General features: G+C 41.6%; 1 protein-coding gene across 3 annotated transcripts in view; it reads left to right on the top strand.

Moving 5' to 3' along the window:
• The window catches only part of LOC109992979 (disks large homolog 5-like), a 33811-nt gene extending 10721 nt beyond the window's left edge, over window positions 1–23090 (top strand). For 2 of the 3 annotated variants that reach the window (XM_065949669.1, XM_065949670.1), the window contains exons 6-34: window positions 461–717; window positions 1050–1362; window positions 2118–2348; window positions 3801–3985; window positions 4095–4220; window positions 4471–4603; window positions 4693–4817; window positions 5530–5705; window positions 5856–5959; window positions 6593–6685; window positions 6843–7817; window positions 7916–8039; window positions 8651–8798; window positions 9229–9350; window positions 10269–10352; window positions 10450–10609; window positions 10896–10973; window positions 11649–11811; window positions 11897–12030; window positions 13408–13566; window positions 13758–13926; window positions 14237–14385; window positions 14572–14742; window positions 14835–15031; window positions 16058–16201; window positions 16502–16629; window positions 17459–17568; window positions 20633–20742; window positions 22069–23090. In XM_065949669.1, coding sequence (XP_065805741.1) covers window positions 461–717; window positions 1050–1362; window positions 2118–2348; window positions 3801–3985; window positions 4095–4220; window positions 4471–4603; window positions 4693–4817; window positions 5530–5705; window positions 5856–5959; window positions 6593–6685; window positions 6843–7817; window positions 7916–8039; window positions 8651–8798; window positions 9229–9350; window positions 10269–10352; window positions 10450–10609; window positions 10896–10973; window positions 11649–11811; window positions 11897–12030; window positions 13408–13566; window positions 13758–13926; window positions 14237–14385; window positions 14572–14742; window positions 14835–15031; window positions 16058–16201; window positions 16502–16629; window positions 17459–17568; window positions 20633–20742; window positions 22069–22172 — 5172 coding nt within the window. In that variant the 3' untranslated portion in view covers window positions 22173–23090. The remainder of the gene's footprint in view (window positions 1–460; window positions 718–1049; window positions 1363–2117; window positions 2349–3800; window positions 3986–4094; window positions 4221–4470; window positions 4604–4692; window positions 4818–5529; window positions 5706–5855; window positions 5960–6592; window positions 6686–6842; window positions 7818–7915; window positions 8040–8650; window positions 8799–9228; window positions 9351–10268; window positions 10353–10449; window positions 10610–10895; window positions 10974–11648; window positions 11812–11896; window positions 12031–13407; window positions 13567–13757; window positions 13927–14236; window positions 14386–14571; window positions 14743–14834; window positions 15032–16057; window positions 16202–16501; window positions 16630–17458; window positions 17569–20632; window positions 20743–22068) is intronic. The other variant, XM_029279687.2, reaches the window with a different exon arrangement.
• The last annotated feature ends 454 nt before the right edge of the window (window positions 23091–23544 follow it).

Below are 23544 nucleotides of genomic sequence, written 5' to 3' on the forward strand. Positions count from 1 at the left end.
AAAGTTATGTAGCTTATGCATTCAAGCTAATAGCCGCTGTTTATTACTTTTACTGTGGTCCTACATGTCAGTTTTATATTCACAACACAAACGAACCACACCTGAGTCTTATTAAAAGCAGGCCAACGCCTCCACTTTCATCTGATCTCAGTGCAGTTCAAAAGACGACTCCCAAAAGTCAATAAATGAACCGAAACAAACCGGAAAATATCAAAGAGTTTGATGGAACTGCACCAGAAAAGCCAGGTGTGGACTTACTGTCAGCGTTGTGTATTAACAAACATTATAAAAAATTAACAGAGAGGCACTTCTTTAAAACAGAAAAAAACAATATTTTATCCGTCCATTTATTTGGCTGATTGCTTATTGGCGTTACTTGAACACACCGCAAATAGATGAAAGGAGCAGTCCCTTTGTTCTCCTCTGGTTCACTAAAGCACCTGAACGCTGTCACTTCCAGGTGATGAGAGAGGGCTCGCCTGACGTCCTCAACAAGCTGTACGACTCGGCCGTGGACAAGCTGGAGGCCATGAAGAGCGACTACGAGGTCCTGAGGAAGCGCTACAATGAGAATACGGCCGGTCACAACGCAGACCTGAGTCGTCTCGACCAGGCCGAGGAGGAGAACCACCGTCTGCAGAAACAGCTGGACATGCTGCTGAAGCAGAGAGACGCCGCCATCCACTATCAGCAGCAGTACTCCTCGTCTATAAGAAGGTAGAGCTGGAGACATCACAGACACACCAGAGGCTGCACAGGCAGACTCAGCAGCTGTCAAAAGTCATACAAACCTCGGTAGATTTTAATGCCAAGGTCAGGTTTGCACAGTGCTTAAATCAGACTTAATCCAAAGCAGATGAAGCTTTGCAGACATGCAGATGCTTTCCAAATTTAACTTTTCTTCTATAATGCTGAGATTGCAATTTTAGTCACTTGCATGTCTGTGTTTTTATTGTTTGTTTGTTTTTATGTTCTTTAGAACAACTCAGAAAATATTCATCTACAAAGCGGACCAGTTTAATAAGCACAGTCGTAACCATTATATTCAGGTTTGACAACACGCAGCAGGAGCTGTCCAAGGCCGCGTCCCAGAACAAGGAGCTGCAGCGAGAGATGGAGCGGCTGCAGTCGGAGGCGACGCGGCTGAAGACGCAGCAGCTCAAGGCGGTAAAAGACTCTGAGAAATACAAGGAGGAGCGGGACTCTGTGATCAACGAGTACCGCCTGATCATGAGCGAGCGGGACCAGGTGATCAAAGAGGTGGACCGGCTGCAGACGGGGCTCGAGGTCGCAGAGGCAAAGCTGAAGAACACCTCTTCAGAGAGACAGGTGGCCAACGAGGAGCTGGAGGCTCTCAGACAGGTAAGAAGAACTGTTCTACCCGTACTGAGGAGCAGTAAGCTCGAACATTTGATCTTTTGGTATTTTTCAACAGTTTTTATTGTGTATTTTAACATAACCAACTTTAAAAACAATCATTTCCCTTAAAGTTGTTAATCAGCCATATTGAACTGCACATCTAACACAACAAGAGAACACAGAAATAACAAAATCTAATACTTGTTAATGGTTACAAGTAAAGAAATAATGTCTAATAATCTCAGGATCATAACATTTTGGACTTGTTGAATCATATTTGTAAAAAGTCACACATTTCTGCCTAATAACATAAAATGAACAAGGTTAATGTTGTCCTGTGGTGTGTAAAATGATATCTTTGCTCAAAATATATCAACCTGAGTTGGTTTTTGCTGCTTTCGTATCATTTGGAAATGTCAAAACATAGTTCAGCTGGATAAAATGGAACATTTTAGTTCAGTTCGAGGTGAATAAATAAACTCAAAAGAAACAACACAAACGAGCTGCTATGTGATAAAAGAAATAGTGCTTGAAAAATACAATTTCCCTATTCATTAAAATAAAGTTACTTCACAGGTATCTTCAAAATGGGAGAAAATGATTTATATTTTTTGCAATCCCAATGTGACACTAAGTAGGTTAAAAAATGTTGAAATGCTCATTAAAATTAGTTAAAAATAAAGACTGGTGACACTAAAATGGTGAGCATTTTCTATACCATTTTCTCTCATGTCTATACCATCCACTTTGTTTTAAAGGAGCTGGCCTCGGCGCTTGTGGACAGAGATCGAGCCATCTGCGAGAAGAACGAGCTGCTGGAGAAATACTGCCACGAGGTGAAGGACAAGGCCGAAGCGAAGAAGGAGCTGAGCCAGGCCTGCAAGGACATCGAGACGGTACGCGAGGAGAGGGACGTGGCCCGCACGGAGAGGACGGAGGCCATCATCCAGCGGGACCAGCTGCTGCGAGAGTATTACCAGGCCAGACAGGTAGCCAGACAGACAGGAGATTTATCATTACAAGTGGAGGGATTGATTTATTCCTCTGACAATAATCCTTTCATCCCTTCTCTTATAGTAGTAGTAAATGTGGTTTTTTTTTCTGCTGGGGGAGGGGAGGGGAGGGGGGCGTGGGGTTCCAGATATTGATTTTGTTCTGAAACGTTTATGTGGTCCATCACACGATTGTGATGGTCAGGTTGATTGCAATGAAAGTACTGAGATACCTGCATTAGTAAATTACAGCAACAAAAAAAAAAAAAAAGCTTGCTGACTTTGGAGTGCACAAAAAAAGCTGCAGCAGGAAGAACAATTAAGCCAAACAAGAGAACAGTGAAGTCTAATGGAATAAATGCAGCTGGTTTAATTAACGCTCCCACTACACAGACGTCTCCTCGCAGTAATTTTGATCCAAAGAGACAGAGAACATGTGCTCTCTGCGAGATGTACTCTCATTATACTATATCTGACCCACTTCAAACCACATAACCTAATCCAATCTATGACTGTTCTGCCTAAAGCGACCTTTACAGAAACACGACGGGCAGAAGTCTCAAGCAGTTTAGTTTGGATTTTTGTGGTTGAACACGATCGAACATTTCATCTTAAGGTGACTTCCTTTGACTTCTTTTTCATGCCTTTAGTTTGAATTGAAATGTAAAGGGTTAAACATGTCAAAACACTGCAGTGTTTACACAAAACATGATTTTAGTCTGTGCAGAGTTTACATGTAAAATGATTTCAAAGTTAAGAGATGTATCACGGCCTTCATGGTAAGTTATTTACCAGGAATGTGTCTGCATGTATCTGATGGGGAAAATGTAAGAAGTTGCCAGATAATGCATCACTTTGTTACATCAAAAGAGAAGCCAGGATCAATTATCAAAGTCATGGATACACACATAATGTAACTAATGAACATAATGTATAATATTGTGAGGCTAAATGGGAAAGGGTGCAATGCTATGTGTCTGGGCCTGTGAAATGGTTTTGGTAAAGAAAGACATGATAAAGAAAAATATATTCAATTCATCAAACGGTTTAGTTATTGAAATAAAAGGGAAGGCTTGCCTGAAGTGAATGACAGTGAACATTTTGGGTTTTCTTTGTATATGCTTTGATTTTAAGTTTGACTAAGTTCAAAATGTGTTGGTTCTCAGTGTAATCCACACTTTCCTAACATACAGCCAGTCATAATTAGTTAATGTTTAATTCATAACCAAATGCAGCGACACAGATCAGGTTCCAAGGCTTGTGCATTTTAGGATGAAGCCTGACTCAAGTGTCCATCAATGTGTTGGGGGGGGGGAAAAATGGTTGCAGGAGGCAAAAAAACGGTTAATTTACCATATCATGCAAAGTTCTTGGAAAGATTTCAAGAACTTTGCTGCTCACATGTTTTGTGAACTCGTATATCGACCTTCATCCCCTGACATTTCCCAGAAACAAGACTCGGCCACTCTGGACATGGAGCGAGCCAACAAAGAGATCGACATGCTGAGGAAGCAGTACGAGGCCATCTCTCAGGAGCTGAAGGAGGCCCTGCAGGAGGCAGAGGTGGCCAAATGTCGCCGGGACTGGGCCTTCCAGGAGAGGGACAAGATAGTGGCAGAGCGGGAGAGCATACGGTGAGGATGCTTGTTATGTGGAAATATGCTACATTTACAAATGACTGCATGTAACTGCAGAAATACTGGGGCGAGAACAGTTTGTTTACATCTTGTGTGCATCTGACAGCACGTTATGTGACAACCTGAGGCGAGAGAGGGACAGAGCTGTGAGTGATCTGGCAGACGCCCTGAGGAATCTGGATGACATGAGGAAGCAGAAGAACGACGCTGTGCGGGAACTCAAAGAACTAAAGTGAGTCATTCCTCCAAACTTTTTCTCTCTTGCTTAGACATATGACATTTTTTCAGATTCTAAACTTGGGAGTTTTGTCTTGTTGAGTTGTTTCTATATTTGAACCAAGAATGTTGATGTCATACCAGAGCTTTGGTGCCACCTAGTGGAGGGTTGTAGTCACTGACTGAGCAAAGATTCAGATCACTTCTAAAAGTGTCTGTACTTTTTTTTTAGAGCCACACTTTTCTTTTGTTTTTATTTCCTGCAGAGAGAAGATGGAGGACCAGTTAGAAAAAGAGGCCAGGTTTCGTCAGCTGATGGCCCACAGCTCTCATGATTCAGCCATCGACACGGACTCAATGGAGTGGGAGACGGAAGTTGTGGAAATTGAAACGCACAGAGTAAGAACCACTTAGATTCTTATTTAAAATAAATGTTTGAAAGAATGTTCAAGTTCAGATTTGAATGGAACAAAAATGTGTGATTTCAGGACATGGACTTGAAAGCACTTGGGTTTGATATCGCTGAAGGGGTAAATGATCCTTATTTACCAGGAGATTGTGGCATATTTGTCAGTAAGGTGGATAAAGGAAGTATTGCTGAGGGAAGGTTAAGGTATGTTTATCACTCTTTTTCCACCTTCATCAATAAAGGACATTTTATAAGGACAGAATATATATCAGTGTTGAAAAAACATCACATTTCAATATTGTCTGAATTTAAAATAATGTTTGAGCTGTTTTCTTAAAGCCTCTGCGACTAACTTTTAGTTTGTGTTGATTTTGTTGCCGCCTCTGGACAAAGAAAGGTTGTCGTATCTTTCTGCAGATCTTGTTGTGTTCAAGCATAGACCAAAAAAAACTCATTCTTCTGTATTTTTACATTAAAATGTTTTTTCTTTAAGATAAGATGAGAGAAGATAATCCTTTATTTATCCCACAATGGGGAAATTTACAAATTTAGGCTGCTGGAAATCATATTGTCTGACAACTAACCCCTTGACAGCACATTCAGACATAAATTATAACTATACAGAAATAAGATATCTTCGTCCTAAAGCTCTTGCATCAGTATTTATTTCATTTGGTTTCAAAACCTGCTCAAATCTTCTCTCAGGGGCCTTAAGGAAATGTTGAGTCTAACTAAACAGCATTGTATAAACTGTATAAAGTCTGCCGATCTCCATATGGGATTATTGGATTAAAAGAAGTAAGATGCCATTTATGTCTTCACACTGTTCAATCCCTAACGCATCAGACACATATCTGTTGGTACCTAAAGGTATCAAGATGAAATATCCAGTCCTTCACCTGTCTTCCCTCTGCAGGGTTAACGATTGGTTGTTGAAAATAAATGACGTGGACCTGACCAATAAGGACAGGAAGCAGGTGATCAAAGCGGTTCTGAGCGGCGAGGGAGTGATCAACATGGTGGTCCGCAGGAGGAAGTCACTGGGAGGACGAGTCATCACTCCCATCCAGATAAACCTGAGCGGACACAAAGGTCAACTTAATGGTTGATACACTGACGTTAACAGACAGAATTTTCACATAGTTAAAGATGTAATGTTACTACAAACATTATGAATGCACTGTTTCTATTCTTGTAAATATCTGGATTTTATGTTTTATGATTTCTGATCTTTCCTCTCAGACTGTGGCATCGGGCTGGAAGGCGGAGTGTTTGTTGCCTCTTTGGCTCCAGGAAGTCCAGCTGCCAGAGACTGTGCTCTCACTGTGGGGGACAGACTGTTAGCTGTGAGTACGATGCAAATAAAGTTATTTTAAGTTACAACACACCTTCATCTGAGAGCTTTTTCATTTTTCACTTGATTTTATTAGCAGTCCTGTTTGTACATTTGTATTAATTTCTCCCCTTAGAGTTGTCTTGTTTGCTTACGGAATTGCTTCATGTGCTAGAAATGTGCTGGATAAATAAAGATTGTTTTCATAGTGGTTATTTTTAAATAAACATAATATGTTTCCCTTTTAAGGAGAAAGTGATAGGACAAAGATGTTTGCCTCTACTGCCCTCTACTGACCACAGGAACACATGTGTTAAATCAAGTAAAACAGGAGTCTAGTTTAAAAAAAATACCTGATATTTTAATACTTCAAAAATGACTTTATGGAAGTTACACAACTTCAGTAGTTAGTGTACTTTTTTTAACTTCATCCGTCTCCTGTGTATATTGATTTCAGTGTTCATATACTGCACCGGTCATACTGCATGCTGCCTTCTTTGAGAATATTTTTTTAAAATTTAAAACCATAATCACCAATATTACCTTATGAACTTTTATCATTTATCATTTTTTCTTATTATTATTCTCTTGGAGGAAAGTTCTGTGTGGGAGACTTTGCCACATCTTGTGTTTTTGTCCACTACAGATCAATGGAATTGCCCTCGATAACAAGTCGCTCTCTGAATGTGAGTCTCTGCTGAGGAACTGCCAGGATTCTCTGAGCGTCTCCCTCATGAAGGTAAAGTACATAGACCCGCACATAAATAATCCACTCATCTAGAACCAGGAGCAATAAAATAGACTCTGAAAGGCATATAGTGATGAAGCTTCTCTCCTTTTGTGCTTTCAATTCCTGATGAAAAATAATAATTGTTTTTACTTTCCTTCCTCTGCAGTTCCTGCCACAGAGCTGCTCTGGCCAGAGTTTGGTCGAAAGTTTGAGGGACTCTGAAAAGATCTCTCGTCTCCAATCCTGTGAGATGCACTCCAGGAACTGCAGGAACTCCAAGCACAACTGCTCCAAGCACAACTGCTCGACACAAACGGAGACCTGCAGCTGTGACTTGGGCGACAGGGGGGAAGAGGCATGTAAAGACATGGGAAACCCTCTGGAAAGCAGCGGCGGCAGCGCTCACTGCCACAACAAGCCTTTTTCCAACAGCTCTCTACACTCCCGCTCTCTCTCCTCACACAGCCCTTCCGAGCCCCACCCAGACTTCTGCTACATGCGGCAGGAGCTCCACCATCGCCCCTTTACCTTCACCCCGGTGTTCTCCAACTGCAGCTCTCCTCAGGCCCCTGTGGAGCACGTGCATAGCCCCCCGGTGAAGCCAAGCGGAGGCACGTGGCCTAAAGTCTTAGCAGGAGCGTCGAATCCAGAGTGCGCACAGCTCTCCATCTACAAAAAGGTCAAACAGAGGAAATCCATCTTTGATGTGACCGCCTTCAGGAGACCCGAGGTGCCCCCAAAACTAGACTACATGTCTCTGTCTCAGATGCCAAAACACTCACCGCAGAGTTCAGTATCGGAATGTGCCCAGACTCCTCCCACCCCGCCGACCAGGAGCGACTCTTTCAGGTTCAAACACCGGCAGCAGAACAGCTCAGCGTCTGATTCCACCATCACCACCGGCACTCCTCCGGCCTCACCGGCTCAAGCTAAGATCCCACAGGTGGAAGGAGAGGCCGGGAACCAGTTTTATTTCACCCACGCTCTTCCAGGAGAGACTAAGAGTGGCGCTAAGAAACCCGCCGAGGTGGAGGGGGGTCGACACAGAGCAGGGGAGCCGCCGAAGAGGAGGTACCGGCCGAAATCTGCTCCAGCACTGCGGCGAAATGTGACTCCGTTACACATCCCTGTTCCAATGCAGGTAACTGAGACCCTGTTCTTATCAGATCTGGCTCTCTTCTCGATGTTTGTGTTTTTGTCAGTGTTCTAAGTGTTTTTTGTTTTTTTTACCTCTTTCAGGTTCAGAGTTTCTCAAACGATGAGCACTCCCCAGAGCCAATGGACTTGTTACGCTTCTCTCCTTTGAGAACTAATCGGTACAGCATGAACTTTGCACCTCCCAGCTACAACAGCATCGCAGGACGTGAGTCATCAGAAAAACTGTAACTTCTTTCTGATTGTTGTCTATCATACCGATGTAAAAAGAGTATCTTTACTAAATATTTCTCAAGTATAATGTAGATGTTGTAATTTATTAGGAGGATTTTTTGGTCTCCTTTAATCTCCGTTCATAATCTCTGTAAATCTTCCTCTCACTCGGCTCCAAAAAGGATGTGATGTCACATTTCTGATGCAGGAAATAGTTTTTTAAAATTGATATCTTAACTATTAAATATCAATCAGTGGTGAACGTAGACTGTTTAATGTGTAAGAGTGCTTTGGCAGCTTTATTTTGTCATAAATGTAGTTTCAAATGCACAAAAGAAAACTTTTCAATTTCTCAAGAAGGTAAAGGAGTTTTTCCTCATGGTTGACTTGATGTGTCTGCTCAGTCAAAGTTGGACCAGATGTTATCCTCAGGAGTCGGCTGGCCATCATAACGAGGACATGCGTGCTTGAATTTGTTGTTTGTTCTTCAGTTGGAATGAAGGCAAAACTGAGCCAGAGAAAAAAATTCCTGTGCTTGAATTTCTTTTCACTGTAGTTGTGTTTAGTCTGACGTGATCAATAATTAAACTCTGTGTGTTTCTTCAGACCCAGCACAGCGAGGTCTAGCCCCGTGTCCGGCTGTGACGGCTGTGATGAGGAACCCGGTCTACACCGCCTGGAGCCACGAGATCCAGAACAACAACAACTGCCCTCCAGCTCCCGGCTCAGGGGTCCACCAGCAAGCACACGCAAGGTGTGAACATCTGACTTTTCTTTTTTTTTTAACTCTCCATTTTTTCAAACTAAAAGGTCATTTTCACTGCAGTGATTTCCCTTTTTTAATAATGTTGCTGCAAAATGAAAAACTTCATTTTTTTGGGTTAGTGGCAGCTTCATGCTCATGATACCCGATCTTGCTTTTAGCTTTTTTTGTGGTATATAAATATACAATGCTCCCTTTTCCACTAATTGTTACTAAATAAGTCCTCAGTTGCACCACTAGTGCTGAGTTTATCTATTTAACATCCATTTAATGAACTCTGTGATGAAGCGTTAACTCTTCAAAGCAGTGTTTATGCCGCCCTGGATCTCATGAACAGATGGCATGTATCAAATTATATCTTGCTCTGGGTTGAATAATTGACATCTCGGGGACTCACTGAGGCCTTTTTCTCCACTTTTAGCCCCCAGCATCAAGGTCGCCACAGTCTGGACCTAAGCCACAAGCGCACTGGAGACTCAGCTGAGACGAGCTGCAGCCAACCACCACACAGCACCAACTCTCTGCCCTCTAGTGCCAGACTGGGTACGTATGGAGTCCCAGTTTAAGTCTCATCTAAACTTATCTAGTAAGCTATTTGAGGTATAAGAGGCTGTTGACTCCTGTGTGACTCCTCTAAAAGCTTCAGTTAATTCAGTTACTCCAAATTACAGCTTATTCTCTAACTTGCCTTTCACATACTTTTAGTACTGCTGCATGTGGAAGAATTCTGCAAAGTCTTTGTGGCTTCAGGCGAAGCAGGGAGAAGTCTGATTCTTGCCACAAGTGACTGGAGTCATTGTCAAAAGTGCTGAACTTTTCAAGTTTAAAAAAGAGGGGGGCGGGTATGGTTGTTAAAAAAAAAAAAACCTACCAGACATCTTCTCTGCCTGAGGTCAGCAGCTCTGCATTGTGGGAAACATACACACTGGGTTTTGACAAGGAAGAATAATTCATGGAGCAAATGAGAGAATATTTGTGGCTCTGCTGCATAAAAATAAACTATTTACCAAACATGTGACGGCACAATACTAAATCAGTGGAGACTGTTGTTGATAAAGCTGATAGAGATTGCACAGTCGATTTGATTATGAAACTTTATATCCAAGCACAACTCTATCATTGTATATAATACCACACAGAAAAAAGCTAATATTGGATGAATGTTTTGACTTTCATCGATAAAAAATAATCTCTGAGGAGATTCATCAAACTGTGTCTGAATCAGCTCAGAAGACAGAGACTCATTGGTCAAAGAATGGATTTGCAGAAACTTCATGTCCATTAGTTTTTAAAGTCTTGACAGACTGATCCTTTGTTGCATTTACAAAGCCTGGTCATTCATCCTTTTAAAAAGAGTGGTCCTTTATCTAATTAATGTAAGTATCTGTCTACCTTATATTCAGTATTTTAGTTTTAAGCGCAGTTATATAGATATCCTCTGTTTTTTTGTTTTGTTTTTAGGATCTTCCAGTACATTACAGTTTCGTGCAGAGCGCATTAAGATCCCTCCAGCTCGTTATCCTCGCTCCACTGGATCTGACAGAGGTACAGCTCCGTTTGGCAGCCACACTGTCACATAACAAGCGTTACAGCAGCAAAACACAAAGTCTGGATTCATACCTTTCCCCTCTTGGCCCTTCAGGGTCCCTCTCACATTCAGAGTGTAGTAGCCCGACGCCTCCAATGTCCCCCATCAACCTGGAGACATCATCTTTCACCAGCAGCCAATCGCAGAGCTCCATCTCCACCCAGCCCAGGATATCAGTCAGCCCCGCTCCAGTTGGCGACAGGCGGAAGGATGGGTAGGCCTTGCTCCGCGTTCGGGTCATTACGCAGTCATCATTCAGCAGAACACGACATGTTTTCCACCATTCGTCTGTACTTCTGTCTGATTCATTGTGATTAAGTGTCTGCAAAGCAGTAAACAAAGCTGTGCGGCTCCATCTCATATCATTAGAGCACAGAGTCCCCATCTATCATATCATTCCCATCACTTTCTTTCTGCTGCTGTGCATTTTAACCGGAATCTTTCTCTCATACATCTGGTGATCATTTTCTCTCTTCCTTTCCCTCATTTCTTCTTCTCAGATGTGTCTCTTATAACTCTTCTTCTGTCAGACTTCCACTGGCAGTAAAGCCACAGTTCCTCTCTTTAAGATGCCTGAGGTTTGTCCTGTGCTGCTTGAAGCATGTGCAGTCATCACAATCTGCAAGTCGGTTAGAGCATGTATCTTAAGATCCACACAGTAGAAAGAGATGCTTCTAGCCCTGTGCAGCATATGTGCAGTGTAGGTACTGTTAATCAGATTGACTGTACTTTATTGACTTTTACACAGGAATACAAACATTCTTAAGCACCTAAAGAAAACATAATAGGAATCTGTAAATGACACCCAAAAGATACAAACAAGACAATGCAAATATATAAAATCAACAATCACTAATATCAGTGATCACATGTAAAAAATGATGGATGCATGTCCCTTTAAGCCACCATCCTTTCTGTGCTTGTTATTTATTTAGAGTGATGTTTAATTTTGAATGCTTGCATGACTGACTGAATGCAAATCCCAAATGCACTTCGCACATCTAACACACATCCCACATCTATTTTTGAGATCTTTTCACATCACAAAGACACGCCAGGCTTTTCTATTTAAAAGAAATCTTCCCAGAGAATCACCGCACAGAGAGTACCACCGGGCAGAAACATCCCGACACAACTGAAGTTGGATGTCCTCAAGAGTTGCATGTTGAAACCTTCCAGCAGTCTTCAGGTTTTCTCCACAGTTGTACAAATGTTCCTCTTTTTTTTTTTCTCCCCCCCCCCCCCCCCCGAAGGCCGTACTTGGAGGAGCCACGCAATGTGACCGTCCAGAAAGGAGCAGAACCTCTGGGGATCTCCATTGTGAGCGGTGAGAACGGGGGAGTGTTTGTGTCCAAAGTGACGGCGGGCAGCATCGCTCACCAAGCTCGTTTAGAGTACGGAGACCAGCTCCTCGAGGTAGAGCTGCTAACACACTTCATCTTAATATCTGTCTCGTGTTTCATGGTTTTGTTTTGTTTTTTAATGACTCACCCGTTTCCAGTTTAACGGAATCAACCTACGCAATGCCAACGAGCAGCAGGCCCGGCTGGTGATTGGGCAGCAGTGTGATACAGTCACTATTCTGGCTCAGTACAATCCTCACATGTTCCAGCTGGGAAACCACTCACGATCAGGGTAAGAGGAAAAAAAAAAGGAAAAAAAAAAAGGAAGGAACAACAGAATCATGATGAATAACACAGCATTTTGGACTATCAAACAAACCATTCTGTTCTTTCAAGCCTGTCCACACAGCACCAGTGTTTTTGTAAACAGTGAGGAAAGTAATGGATTGATTCTTTATACACAGTTTGTACATAAAAACCTTACACAGCAAGCAAACAAAGAGCCAGTCAAACAGATGTGGCACAATGCTTCGGATAGGTAACTGGTATAGAATAACAAACACCAAATCTAGAATACATTTTGGAAACAGCACCAATGTATGCAATATGGAAGCCCTAAGCAGATATGCATCCATTTTATTTATCCCGTTTTCCTGTCATGAAGAGTCATTTTTGGCTGTTGATTCCAAATTATTTATATCATATCCTCAGAGTTGTAAAAGCACAAAACAGACATAGCGGCTGTGGCTCAGTTGGTAGTGTCGTCGCCTCTCAACCAGAAGGTCGAGGGTCGAGCTGAGCAACGTGTCTGATGTGTCCTTGGGCAAGACGCTTAACCCTGCATTGCTCCCGGTTGCGGTGTATGAATGGATTAGTGTTGTACTTACTCTCTGATGTACGTCTGTTAAATGCATTGTAACATTGTAGAAATAGGCTTATATTACCTCATTAGTGTGGGCAAAGGCAGGATGGCATGTCGAGTTCTGGTCTGTCATAGTTGCTGTGCACAAAACACACTTTCACTCGAACACTTCAACTCTCACCACACTAGTGCGCCCCCTTACCCCATCACCACTAAAGGATATATCACTTAACAATAGTGACCAGCCTGTTGTTTTGTTTTCTAGAATTTAGACAATGATCTCGTTAACACGATACACTTGATTGTCCTCTTGGGGAAATGTGTCTTTTTTTTACCCCCGTGCTGCACACATTGAGCTGCTTCTACAGTAGAATCCATCAATGAATCAAGTCTTTCCTCGAAATAACTGGATCAACTCTAATGTGAAAACAGTTTTTGTTATCCTGAGATAATAAGATGAAGATCTCAAGAAAACTGCTGAACTTAACACTTTATCACTGGATTATGAAGTAAACAAAAAGTATGGAGGCATGTCCACTTAGGGCTTTTATCATTTGTGTCCCAATTTCAAGAACTCTTTTGTCTTTTTTTTCTCCACATGACTCACAACTATGAAAACATCGTATGGAGGACAAGCCGATCATAAAATATCTTATATATATAAATATCTCATTTGAAAGAATGTTTCCTAAACAAAGGAACGTAGCTAAAACAAAAAAAAGACATTATTTCCCCACACTCTTGCTCAATAGCTTAAATCTTTTAGTCATTTAGAAAAGATTCTGACTTTGTTTTTACTGTCAATAGTTCTCGTATGGAGTCCATCAGCAACCATCCGATTTTCCATGGCAGTGGAGCCACGACCCCGGACAATCACGCGGATACTCTGAGCGAGCAGGACGAGGGAACCATGACGCCGCCGTCCAAACAGACGACTCCCGCCACCAGCCCTCACAACTCCTTCAGGTGCAAATGTCTCTCATCGTCGATTATTTTGTTTGAGTGTAGAGTAGCATTTGTCCAGTTTGATGTCTTGGGAAGGCGACATATTGGTATGGTATTGGTAAATCTTCTGCGGGGCATTTGGTGCAGTTTAGCTGGAGGAATCCGTATATCGCCAAAGTTAACTGTAAGTTTTATTTTTTTTTTTTCTCCAGACTTCCAGGTTCAGGTTCGCATCGCCTGGTGAGGCTGAAGAGGATCCAGGCGGAGCTGGGGGTTCAGATCTGTGGAGGAAACCTGCACGGCATCTTTGTGGAGAGTCTGGATGAGGACAGCCCCGCTAAGGATCCTGACGGCCTCATACCTGGAGACATGATACTGGAGGTACCTGCACCTGTTACTTAATATATAAGTATAATTGTATGTGCGCAAAAAAAACACGACTTAGGTAGTTGGTGCTGACAAATTACAAGAGCCAGAATTTTACGTCACACCTCTCAAATTATGAAACCTCACAGTCTTTTGTTGATATTGCTCAAAGCTCCATTTAAGTCCAGGTTTCTTCATGTGTGTATATAACTGGCGTTTATTTCTGCGTTGTTCAGCTCTCTTTACTGAAAACGATGAGTCATTCTTTGTTTGCAGCTGAGCTCAGTGTCATTTGTGTAACTGATTTTTGTCTTCTTACAAACAGTACAATGGTGTCAGCATGAAGAACAAATCTAAAGAAGAGGCTTACCTGGAAATGTTGAAACCTGCCGAAACAATCACCTTCAAGGTCCAGAACTGCGTCAACAGCCTCCCTGCCATCAAAGACACGCACGGCGATGGATTTTACATAAGGTACTTTACTCGATCTCACAATCCAAACTGAGGACCTCTGCAAGTTCAGATTCTGTTGCTGTATTAAACACTCTATTATTAAAGCCTTTAGAGCGTCTGTGAAGTTGTCCTTGGATCGGTTATGAATTTGTTCAGAGGTCAGAGCGTTCTTCAGGACGGCCTTATTGTTCATCTTTTTCCCCTCAGAGCACTTTATGAGCGTGTGGCGGAGGTAGAGCAGGAGCTGGGCTTTAACAAAGACGACATTCTGTATGTAGAAGACACGCTACCAAACGGCAACTTTGGCTTCTGGATGGCCTGGCAACTGGACGAGAATGCACAGAAACTGGGGAAAGGGCAGATTCCAAGTAAATATATGTGAGTCCAGCTGTTAGTCAACTTTCCTTTTTATGACATGTAGATCATGCATATCAGTTTTTTGTGTTAATGTGCTCGTGTATCTCCTCCAGGATGGATCAGGAGTTCTACAGGCGACACAGCTCTGCCGATATAAAAGACGACAACGGCACCGGTAAGACTCTGTCGGCAGCTGCACGCAGGTCTTTCTTCCGACGAAGGTTGAAGCACAAGCGAAACGGCTCTAAAGACGGGAAGGACCTGATGGCTCTGGATGCCATCAGCACGGATTCCTTACCCATCACAGAGGGTGAGACGTCATCTACTGACGCAGGAGTTTCTCAACCAGTCAACTTTTATTTATGCGTTGCAGGTTCAGGGCGTCACAAATAAATCAGTCGGCCAAGGGTGAATTAACAACCAAAAACTTTAAAATGATTAGAAGATTGAAGGTTAACCATTTCTAAATGCAAGCTGCTCTACTTCCATCATATTCGGGGTGCGCCGATAGCCTAGCAGTTATGACTCGCACCCCGTGTATGGAGGCGGTGGTGCTCGACCTCGTGTCGTCCCCTACTTTCTAATCCAAACACTTCCTGTCTCTCTTCAGCTGTCCTATCTAATAAAGGCTAAACCCGCCAAAAAATAGAACCTTAAAATGGCCAACAGAGTACCCCGTGTACAGCTGACCTATATTCTCAGGTACCGCCAAGTTGCAGAAAAAAAACAATGAAAAGTAAACCTGTATAACCTGTGGCACACTGAAAATGACTTCACTGTAATTTTATTGTGAGCAAGCTAAGCGTTTGTCCTGTAGGTTCCTCAGGTTAGTTATTTATTTATTGATTGACTATTGATTCTAAAAGTTTACTATTTAATATTATTCTGGATTGTTTGTAGTTAAAAAAAAAAAAGAAGAAAGACAACAACAAATGTAATATAGAAATCTACATGTTTGTCCCTGGGGTAAAAATGTGAAGCTAAAAACAGATCCAGGGCTAAAATCATGTTCTTTATTCTATCACTACAATAATTACATAAACTCTCTCCTACCTCTGTGTCCCAGTGTAAACTCATCGAACTCTCTTTCAGAAATACAGCTCCTGAATGCAAATGTACTGCATAAAGGTTTACCTTCATATGAATGGTAGTCTGGCAGCTCCCAGGTATAACGCGCTGTATGAAAGTAGAGCTGTGCTATAAAAAGCCCGCTGGCTCCACGGAACTTTTCCCAGGACGCCTAAACTCATAACTGTGGTTATTAAAGAGCAGCAGTATCTCTATGCGGTCTTGTAGATTTGAGAATGAGTCTGTATCTTTTCTATTTTCTGCTCAGACGGAGTGAGTCTGATGTACCAGCGGGTTCAGAGGGTGGAGTGCTCGTCCCCCAGACCAGTGCTGGTTCTGGGTCCGTTAGTGGAGGCCAGTAAGGACATGCTGGTGAAGGAGGCTCCTGACAAGTTCTGCCGCTGTCTGCCTGGTGAGCGCACACACACACACACACACACACACACACACACACACACACACACACACACACACACACACACACACACACACACACACACACACACACACACACACACACACACACACACACACACACACACACCAACATTAAGCGTTTGTATTGCACGTGTCCTTCAGGTTTGTATTACTGATGTCGTTTTGAAGAGACGGGTTGCAGCATGTTAGAACATAAAACACTCAATCGTGACATTTAAGGGACAGTTGGAGGAAACATAAAAATTACTGAAACTATTTTCTTTATAACTTCCAGAGATCATGAAGGCATCTCAGCAGGCTATAGAGCGCGGAGTGAAGGACTGCGTGTTCATCGACTACAAACGCAGGAGCGGCCATTTTGACGTGACGACGGTTGCATCAATCAAAGAGATCACAGAGAAGGTAAAATCCTCTTACTGTTGATGACACTTCTTTCTTACATATATCAGGTCCAAGTCTGTGTCGGTACTTCAAAAAGAAGCGAAATTCATCTGGATTCAAGGACAGGATCAGATAGACTCGACGCATTGCCTTTTCTGTAAAAAAAAAATCACACTTAATGGAGAATAGCTTTGCTTTTGCTTTATATGCAACTACTGAATCATCTGTTCTTAAAGAATTTCAAATTCCTAGATAATCTGGCGATAGGCCGGGGATGAACTTTTCAAATCGTATTTATTGTTGAGGTCAAATCAAATGATTCTGAGTATTCAGTGTAAGTAACTAACAGTATAGTTCTTTGTTTATCCCATCCCAGAAGGCTCACCTTTTAATCAGTGTCATCAGTTTTCTTCTACTAATAGTTCTTAAAACTTCTGGATCTTTGGGAGATGTATCAGCAGCACTCAAAAAATATAGTTTGTCTTCAGAAAAACATTAAAAAGACGCCTCTTATTTCAAAAACTGCACTCTGAAAAATAGTTGTCTAAAGAGTTCTTTAATGTTATGCAATGCCTCTGATTTATTATTGCAAATTATATGATATATCATGGTTGATCTGCCCATAGGATAAAAAAAAGAAAACCATTTGGGGCACTAATTAACTTGTTTTTGATCGTTAGATTTCAAACTTCTGTGTGATCTTGCTTGAAGGTCTTACAGGCCTGAGCTCACTTGATTGTTAAATGTTTTATGTTTCCAGAGTCGTTGTGAGAAAGTAATCAGTGGTTGAGCTTGCCTTTTTGCAACATTCTGCTTTGATCCATCGTCCATGTCTCATTTTCTCTCGTAGGACAGTCACTGTTTACTTGACATTGCCCCTCATGCCATCGAACGTCTCCACAGCGTTCACATCTACCCAATCGTCATCTTCATTCGCTACAAAAACGCCAAGCAGATAAAGTGAGTAATCCCATGCCTCTTTTTTAAAAGAGTTATTTTTGTTTGTTTTGCCTGAAAACCTGTAGTGAGTGTTGAGTGTGCTTTGTGTCCGGGTGCATCTTCTGTTATAACTCCAGTTCAGGCGGAGATGCTTCATCATCAGCTGATGAGAAAATCAGTCATCCAATGTTTCTAGTTCTGGAGGATGTTTATGAGAATATAGGGTTTAAAAATGTCATCATGGACCAAAGTTATCTGTAAATATCAAATGTAATACTTCAGAGCAGCACATTGCTTCTAGAAAAACAGTGATATTAGAAAATAGTTTTTTTCTGCGGGGCCTTTTTGCCTTTATTAGATAGAACAGCTGAAGAGAGACAGGAAACGTTGGAAGGAGAGAGTAGGGGATGACATGCAGCAAGTGGCCAAGGTCAGCTTCAACCGACAGCAGCTGCGACGAGGACGACAGCCTCAGTACAAGGGGCGCACGACACAACCGCGAGGCTATTGACGCTCCCTAAAATGTGGTTTTAAGCACAAATAAAATCAAATACTTCTGAATCCCTTCAGGCGTGTCACAGATGCTCCCAACAGCTGATAGCGCATGGTCTCAAAATCATAAAAATCCACCCAACACAAGCCAGAAGTGTGGCTCTGTAGGGTACTCATAAAGGTCTGTTTACTGGAGAAAAATCAACATCAACAAATACAATGAAACCTTCGTGTCATACAAACAAGGTCACAACAGGTCATGGTCTTTATGGTGACTATTCAAGAGGCTCTTTTATGAGAATATGAAGTGTACAAAATGAGATTTTAGAGAAGTCATTTTTATTTGTAAAAATAATATTCAATGCACACAAGCCCTCAGCGTTCTCTTTCTTGTTGGCCATCTTTTATTCTGACAAACACACAATGAAACAGAGCCACTCTGTCAGTCACTGGCCGCTCCAGCTCCTCCACAGATCTAATAAATAAACGTCATATAATTTAGCTTAACTCGCTGTGAACTTCAACTAGCAGCAATCAGCTTTTAAACAACATGTTTGATTTTACACTGAAATACAATCTACAGGTAGAAGCAGATACTATAACAGAGTGGGAAATCAAATATATTTAAGATATCACTAATAAAAGAGATGGGTATAAGATCATTACTCCGCCCAAAACAAATGACTCCCACCTAACCCACAGGGAAATAATATAAAAGGAGGAAAGGGAGGGCACATGATAAATAATTAAAATAACTGCAGAAGAAGAAAAACAGAGGAAGGTGGGGCTGTGAGCTACAAATCTGGAGCATTATTGAGTTTTGAAGATGTTTATTTGAAGAAGCCCTCTAGTGCTATTCTAGTCCCTGATTGTTTTAAAATTACAGTACATTAAAAGTCAAACAACAGAGCTTCAAATATTAAACGTCAAATATAAAGGGTGTTAGAGTTGACTGCAAAGAATCAGTGCACAATAAAGCAACAATAGAAGTTTGTTTACGTTCAAACAGTAATGCACTTTCCATTTTCAGCTGTATAGGCTGTGCTAATGAGATATATATCATATAATATTATGATTACAAATGATATGAAACATGATTGGACATGGTGTGAGGAATGCGTAGTATCACCCATCAAGTTGCACATGAAAGGGAAAGTTCATCTTTGTTGGTACCAATCCTCCTCCCATTAATAATACACATGAATCACTCATATTTAATTTCCTTTCCATGGAGACGCTCGCTCAGGAAACCGACATGTGCAGAAGTCTTTCTGCTTTCATAATCATATTAATTCAACGCACGCACACATAGCAAACTAATTGATCTTTTTGATTAGATCACGGTGTGATTAGTTCACAGACAGCCGCCCGCTCTCTTCCACCACCTGCTCTGGTTTGTGATGGGATGATGTCATATTTCAAAGGTCCCTCTGCTTTTCCATTCGTAATCTCGCCGCAAGATTAAATGAGCTGAACTCTCAGTGTGGTACTTGTGCGCACACGCACACAAATAAAGACACACTCAGGCCTGGCAGGAACGGGCTTTCTCGGCCACACACACACACACACACACACACACACACACACACACACACACACACACACACACACACACGCCCATAAATCTATGGATTGGTGCAGCAGGAAAACATGGCGGAGATTGAATCCTGCTAAGCCTCGTCTGTCATCAGCTGAGTGCCAGCTGTCCAAGGAGAGCTCACTGTGGCTCCGCTTTGTGGCGTGGGCGGCTAAAACACTCGCTGACCCCACCCGCCGCAGCAGCCACACACACACACACACTAACAAAAAAACGCACCTCCCACTGCCCGCCTGCTGCAGCTCGGGGTTTTTTCATGGTTTTGATCCTGCGGGAAGGTTTCAGCAGACCAACATGTTGACTGAACACTGAGTGCCAGGGAGAGCACGCAGTGAGGTCAGAGGCTCCCAGTGGAGGAAGACTAAAAGTGGTCACATGACTTTCTCTAAAGTCTTAGGCAGATATGGAGCGAACCATCCGGCTGGAGACTAGATGTCGGAAACAATAACAGATTCTTATCAACTGACTGAAAGTGTTCCTTTGATACAGGGTTTGTGGTTGTCTTAGTTTGTTGAGGTCATTGTGACAGTATAATGAGCAACATGTCTGTATGGGTCTACAGGAAGAAGTCACTTATCTTTTAGGGGGATTCACCAAAAACAGAACTTCCCATTCTTAAGTGTTCTTTCCATACTTAAAATCTTAAGAAATGCAATATTTCATGATGTATAAGCTGTTAATGGAAGATTTGATTCAACTTTTGAAGTAATTGAAGAACACATGATGTGATCAGGTCAGGTCAAAATAAGTAAATAAAAATTGTAAATAAAAGTTTTACTTAGACTTCTTAAGCTTGTTCTGATACAGTACAACAACTGGGAAATGATATAAATGACGAGTGAGCTTTCGGTGTAATCTCAAACCTCGGTCTGAAGGACCTATCATCACACACCCTGACTCCTTCTACGTCGTGATGTTGTGCCGTGTTATGAGCCTGCGTGTTTAGAGGTTGATTCTTCGAAAGGCTGCTAAAATGTGCCGTTGTTGTCTCTGCAGAGAGCAGAAGGATCCTCTGTACCTGCGGGATAAACTCTCTCAGAAACATTCCAAGGAGCAGTACGAGGCGGCTCAGAAAGTGGAGCAGGAGTACAGCCGCTTCTTCACAGGTCGGTGGAAACAACAACACTGTCTCTATGATGTACTGAAGAGAGAATGGATGTAGGAGTGATGGAGACGTCAGCAGTCCTCCGCTTATTTACGAATAGGAAATGTACTTAATGTGCATATGACGAAGTGCTACCGTAGTGTTATGCAAAATCTTGTTAACCCCAGTTTAACCACAGTCATATAAGGGTCATCAAAATTTCCCCCAAAAGACATATATTCCTGGGGCGCTGATAGCCTGGTGGTTAGTGCACGCTCCATATATGGAGGCTTCGGTCCTCCAAGTGGGGGGCCCGAATTGAGTCCGACCTGTGGCTGTTTTCCACCTTTAAGTGTACGTGTAATATGTTTTTTTTTAGTTTTTTTTTTAGAGCTGTTAATCCACGCGAATGTAAGAAAGTGTGTCATATTAATCCAAGGCAACAAAGCAGGGCCTCTTTAGGTTGTAACATAGTGTGGTTTAATGTTAGAATGACCATTTTAGGCATTTTTAAGCCAAACTTAATTTGATAGACATCGTATTAAATAAGGGTGGAGGTGTATGTTTCAGCAGCTGTTAGCCTAAAAACTAAAATCTTTAATAACCTAAGCAGTAAAAGTCTGCACTGGAGGAACCTAAACGTGGTCATAATAAACAGATAAAACAACAACATAGGCTAACATAGTCACTGTGAGTCTTGACCAGCTTTGGAGGTCGTCTGAGGTTTCTGGAACACGTCACAGATCAGAGTTAAAAGTTTTTGTATCTGGAGCAGCAGCCAGCCTGAGACAGCCGACTGTCCGGCTGATTAATGAGTCTATAAAAGGAGACGATTTATGAGGAGGGACTCTTGAAATGAACACATAACACGGCGGATCCCTCCTAAGGGGGGGAGGTGGCCAGGATGAAGAAAACTGTGATTATACAGCTAAACGTTATTAACAGTTATAATGTTATAATGAGGATGACTGTGGTGGTTAACTGTATGATGAGGCTGATCAAACCACTGATGGACTTCCATCTCCAAAGTCTACGACTAAATCTTTAGGCTCCACAGTCTTGATTAGTGAAAAATCGATCAGTGCAACAAATCGGCTACTTTCGACCAAATATCAGTAAAGAGTTATCATAACCGTGTTTTAACCGGGACGCCCACTTGGAGGACTATAGCCTAACCGCTAGGCCATCTGCTCCCCTTTCTCCACTCCTTGAACAAAAGCTTATTAAAGACGGATAATTTCATAGTGAAAACATTCAATTTCAGATGATACGAAAAAAACTATTTACTTCAATAGATATGTAACACCTTTCCATGTCCATCTCCCCGCCTTCCTTCTCTGTGTTGCAGGCGTCGTCCAAGGTGGCAGCGTCGCCTACATTTGCACTCAGATCATGACCATCGTGGAGCAGGAGCAGAGCAAAGTTCTGTGGATTCCGGACGGAGCAGCGTAGAGATCTCTCACCTCACTCACCTCACTCTCACCTCGCATCACACGCCTCTCTGAAACGTCGCAGAGGATGTGATTTTTTTTTTATTTTTTTTTTTTTGGGAAACACAAAAACGGTACATCTAACAGACATCACAGTTAATGCCAATGCTTTCTCACATTTAGAAATATTCAGCACTGATGAAGAGGATCATGAATTAATCCCACTACAACAGTGATGTCCTGTACAGATAGATTTGTTTACACTAGTATTTCATACTTGAAGGTTTTCCTAGTATGTAGTAGCACTCCTTTAATCCCGCTCTGCCCTGTGAACACGTCGGACCACATGAAGTCTGCATCTACGTTATATGAAGACTTTATTTTTAAAGTGATGGTAAAAGTGGACCACCTCTTTATATTTATACATATTTCCTGCCATTTAATTTATCTAATCAATCAAAGATGTTGCTTATAAAACTTTGATATACAAATGTAGCTCTGTAGTTAACAGGTAGGATGATATTTCAGATAATGGTCTTATTTATAGAGGAGTAATTGGGACAAATATTCTTCCTCTTCACATAATGTTGTAGTTTCCTGTTCTATCTTGACCTCATTTCAGCCCTCAGTACGAGATTGTGCCAATTATAACTCTCCATTATTGGATGCATTAACACTAAAAGTCTAATCAAACAGTAGGTATGTTCGTTTGTCCCAGGTTGTGTGTTCTACAGTTTTGCCAAAACGTGTTCCTTTTTGGCTTTTTAAGAAGGGATATTTTTATTTCTGGTTCATGGTTCAACTAAACACATACACATCTGCTGTAGATCACGTTGTCAACATTTCATGTCGCAGTTTGGATCAAATACTTTGAGGCAGGTTTTCTCCTAATGAAGGTTAATATTTCTATAAAATATTAAAAACAAAACTGTTATTGTAATACAATGTGTCTGTCTTTCATTGAGATACAGTTGTTCAACTGTCCTTATCATTCTTCTGTAAACTTATTTCTTGGGAAAGGATTCACAAATCTGCTCCATAACTGGTAAGAGAAAATGTCACAAGTTGGACCTAAGGATCAATACACCTTCAGTCCAGTAGGGGGAGTGAACCACCAGTATAGATGTCCTCATCTCTTTTCATACCACTTTATCAAAGCTGCCTATTATGAGAAATATTCTTAATTTATCAACTTTATTAATACATTTATAGCCAGATTATGTTAAAATGTCATACTTGTTAATGTATATTTTGATTTGAATTTGATGGTGGTGCTGTAATGAAATATTTAGTTGATCATTTTAACACATTGTTTCAAATAAAGCTGAAATTACATTATTTGCCACAACATCTTCAAAAATAAATGTTTACATCAATTACTGAAAAAAATAAAT

This window comes from Labrus bergylta, chromosome 21 (assembly GCF_963930695.1).
Source record: "Labrus bergylta chromosome 21, fLabBer1.1, whole genome shotgun sequence".
NCBI classification, from domain to species: Eukaryota; Metazoa; Chordata; class Actinopteri; order Labriformes; family Labridae; genus Labrus; species Labrus bergylta.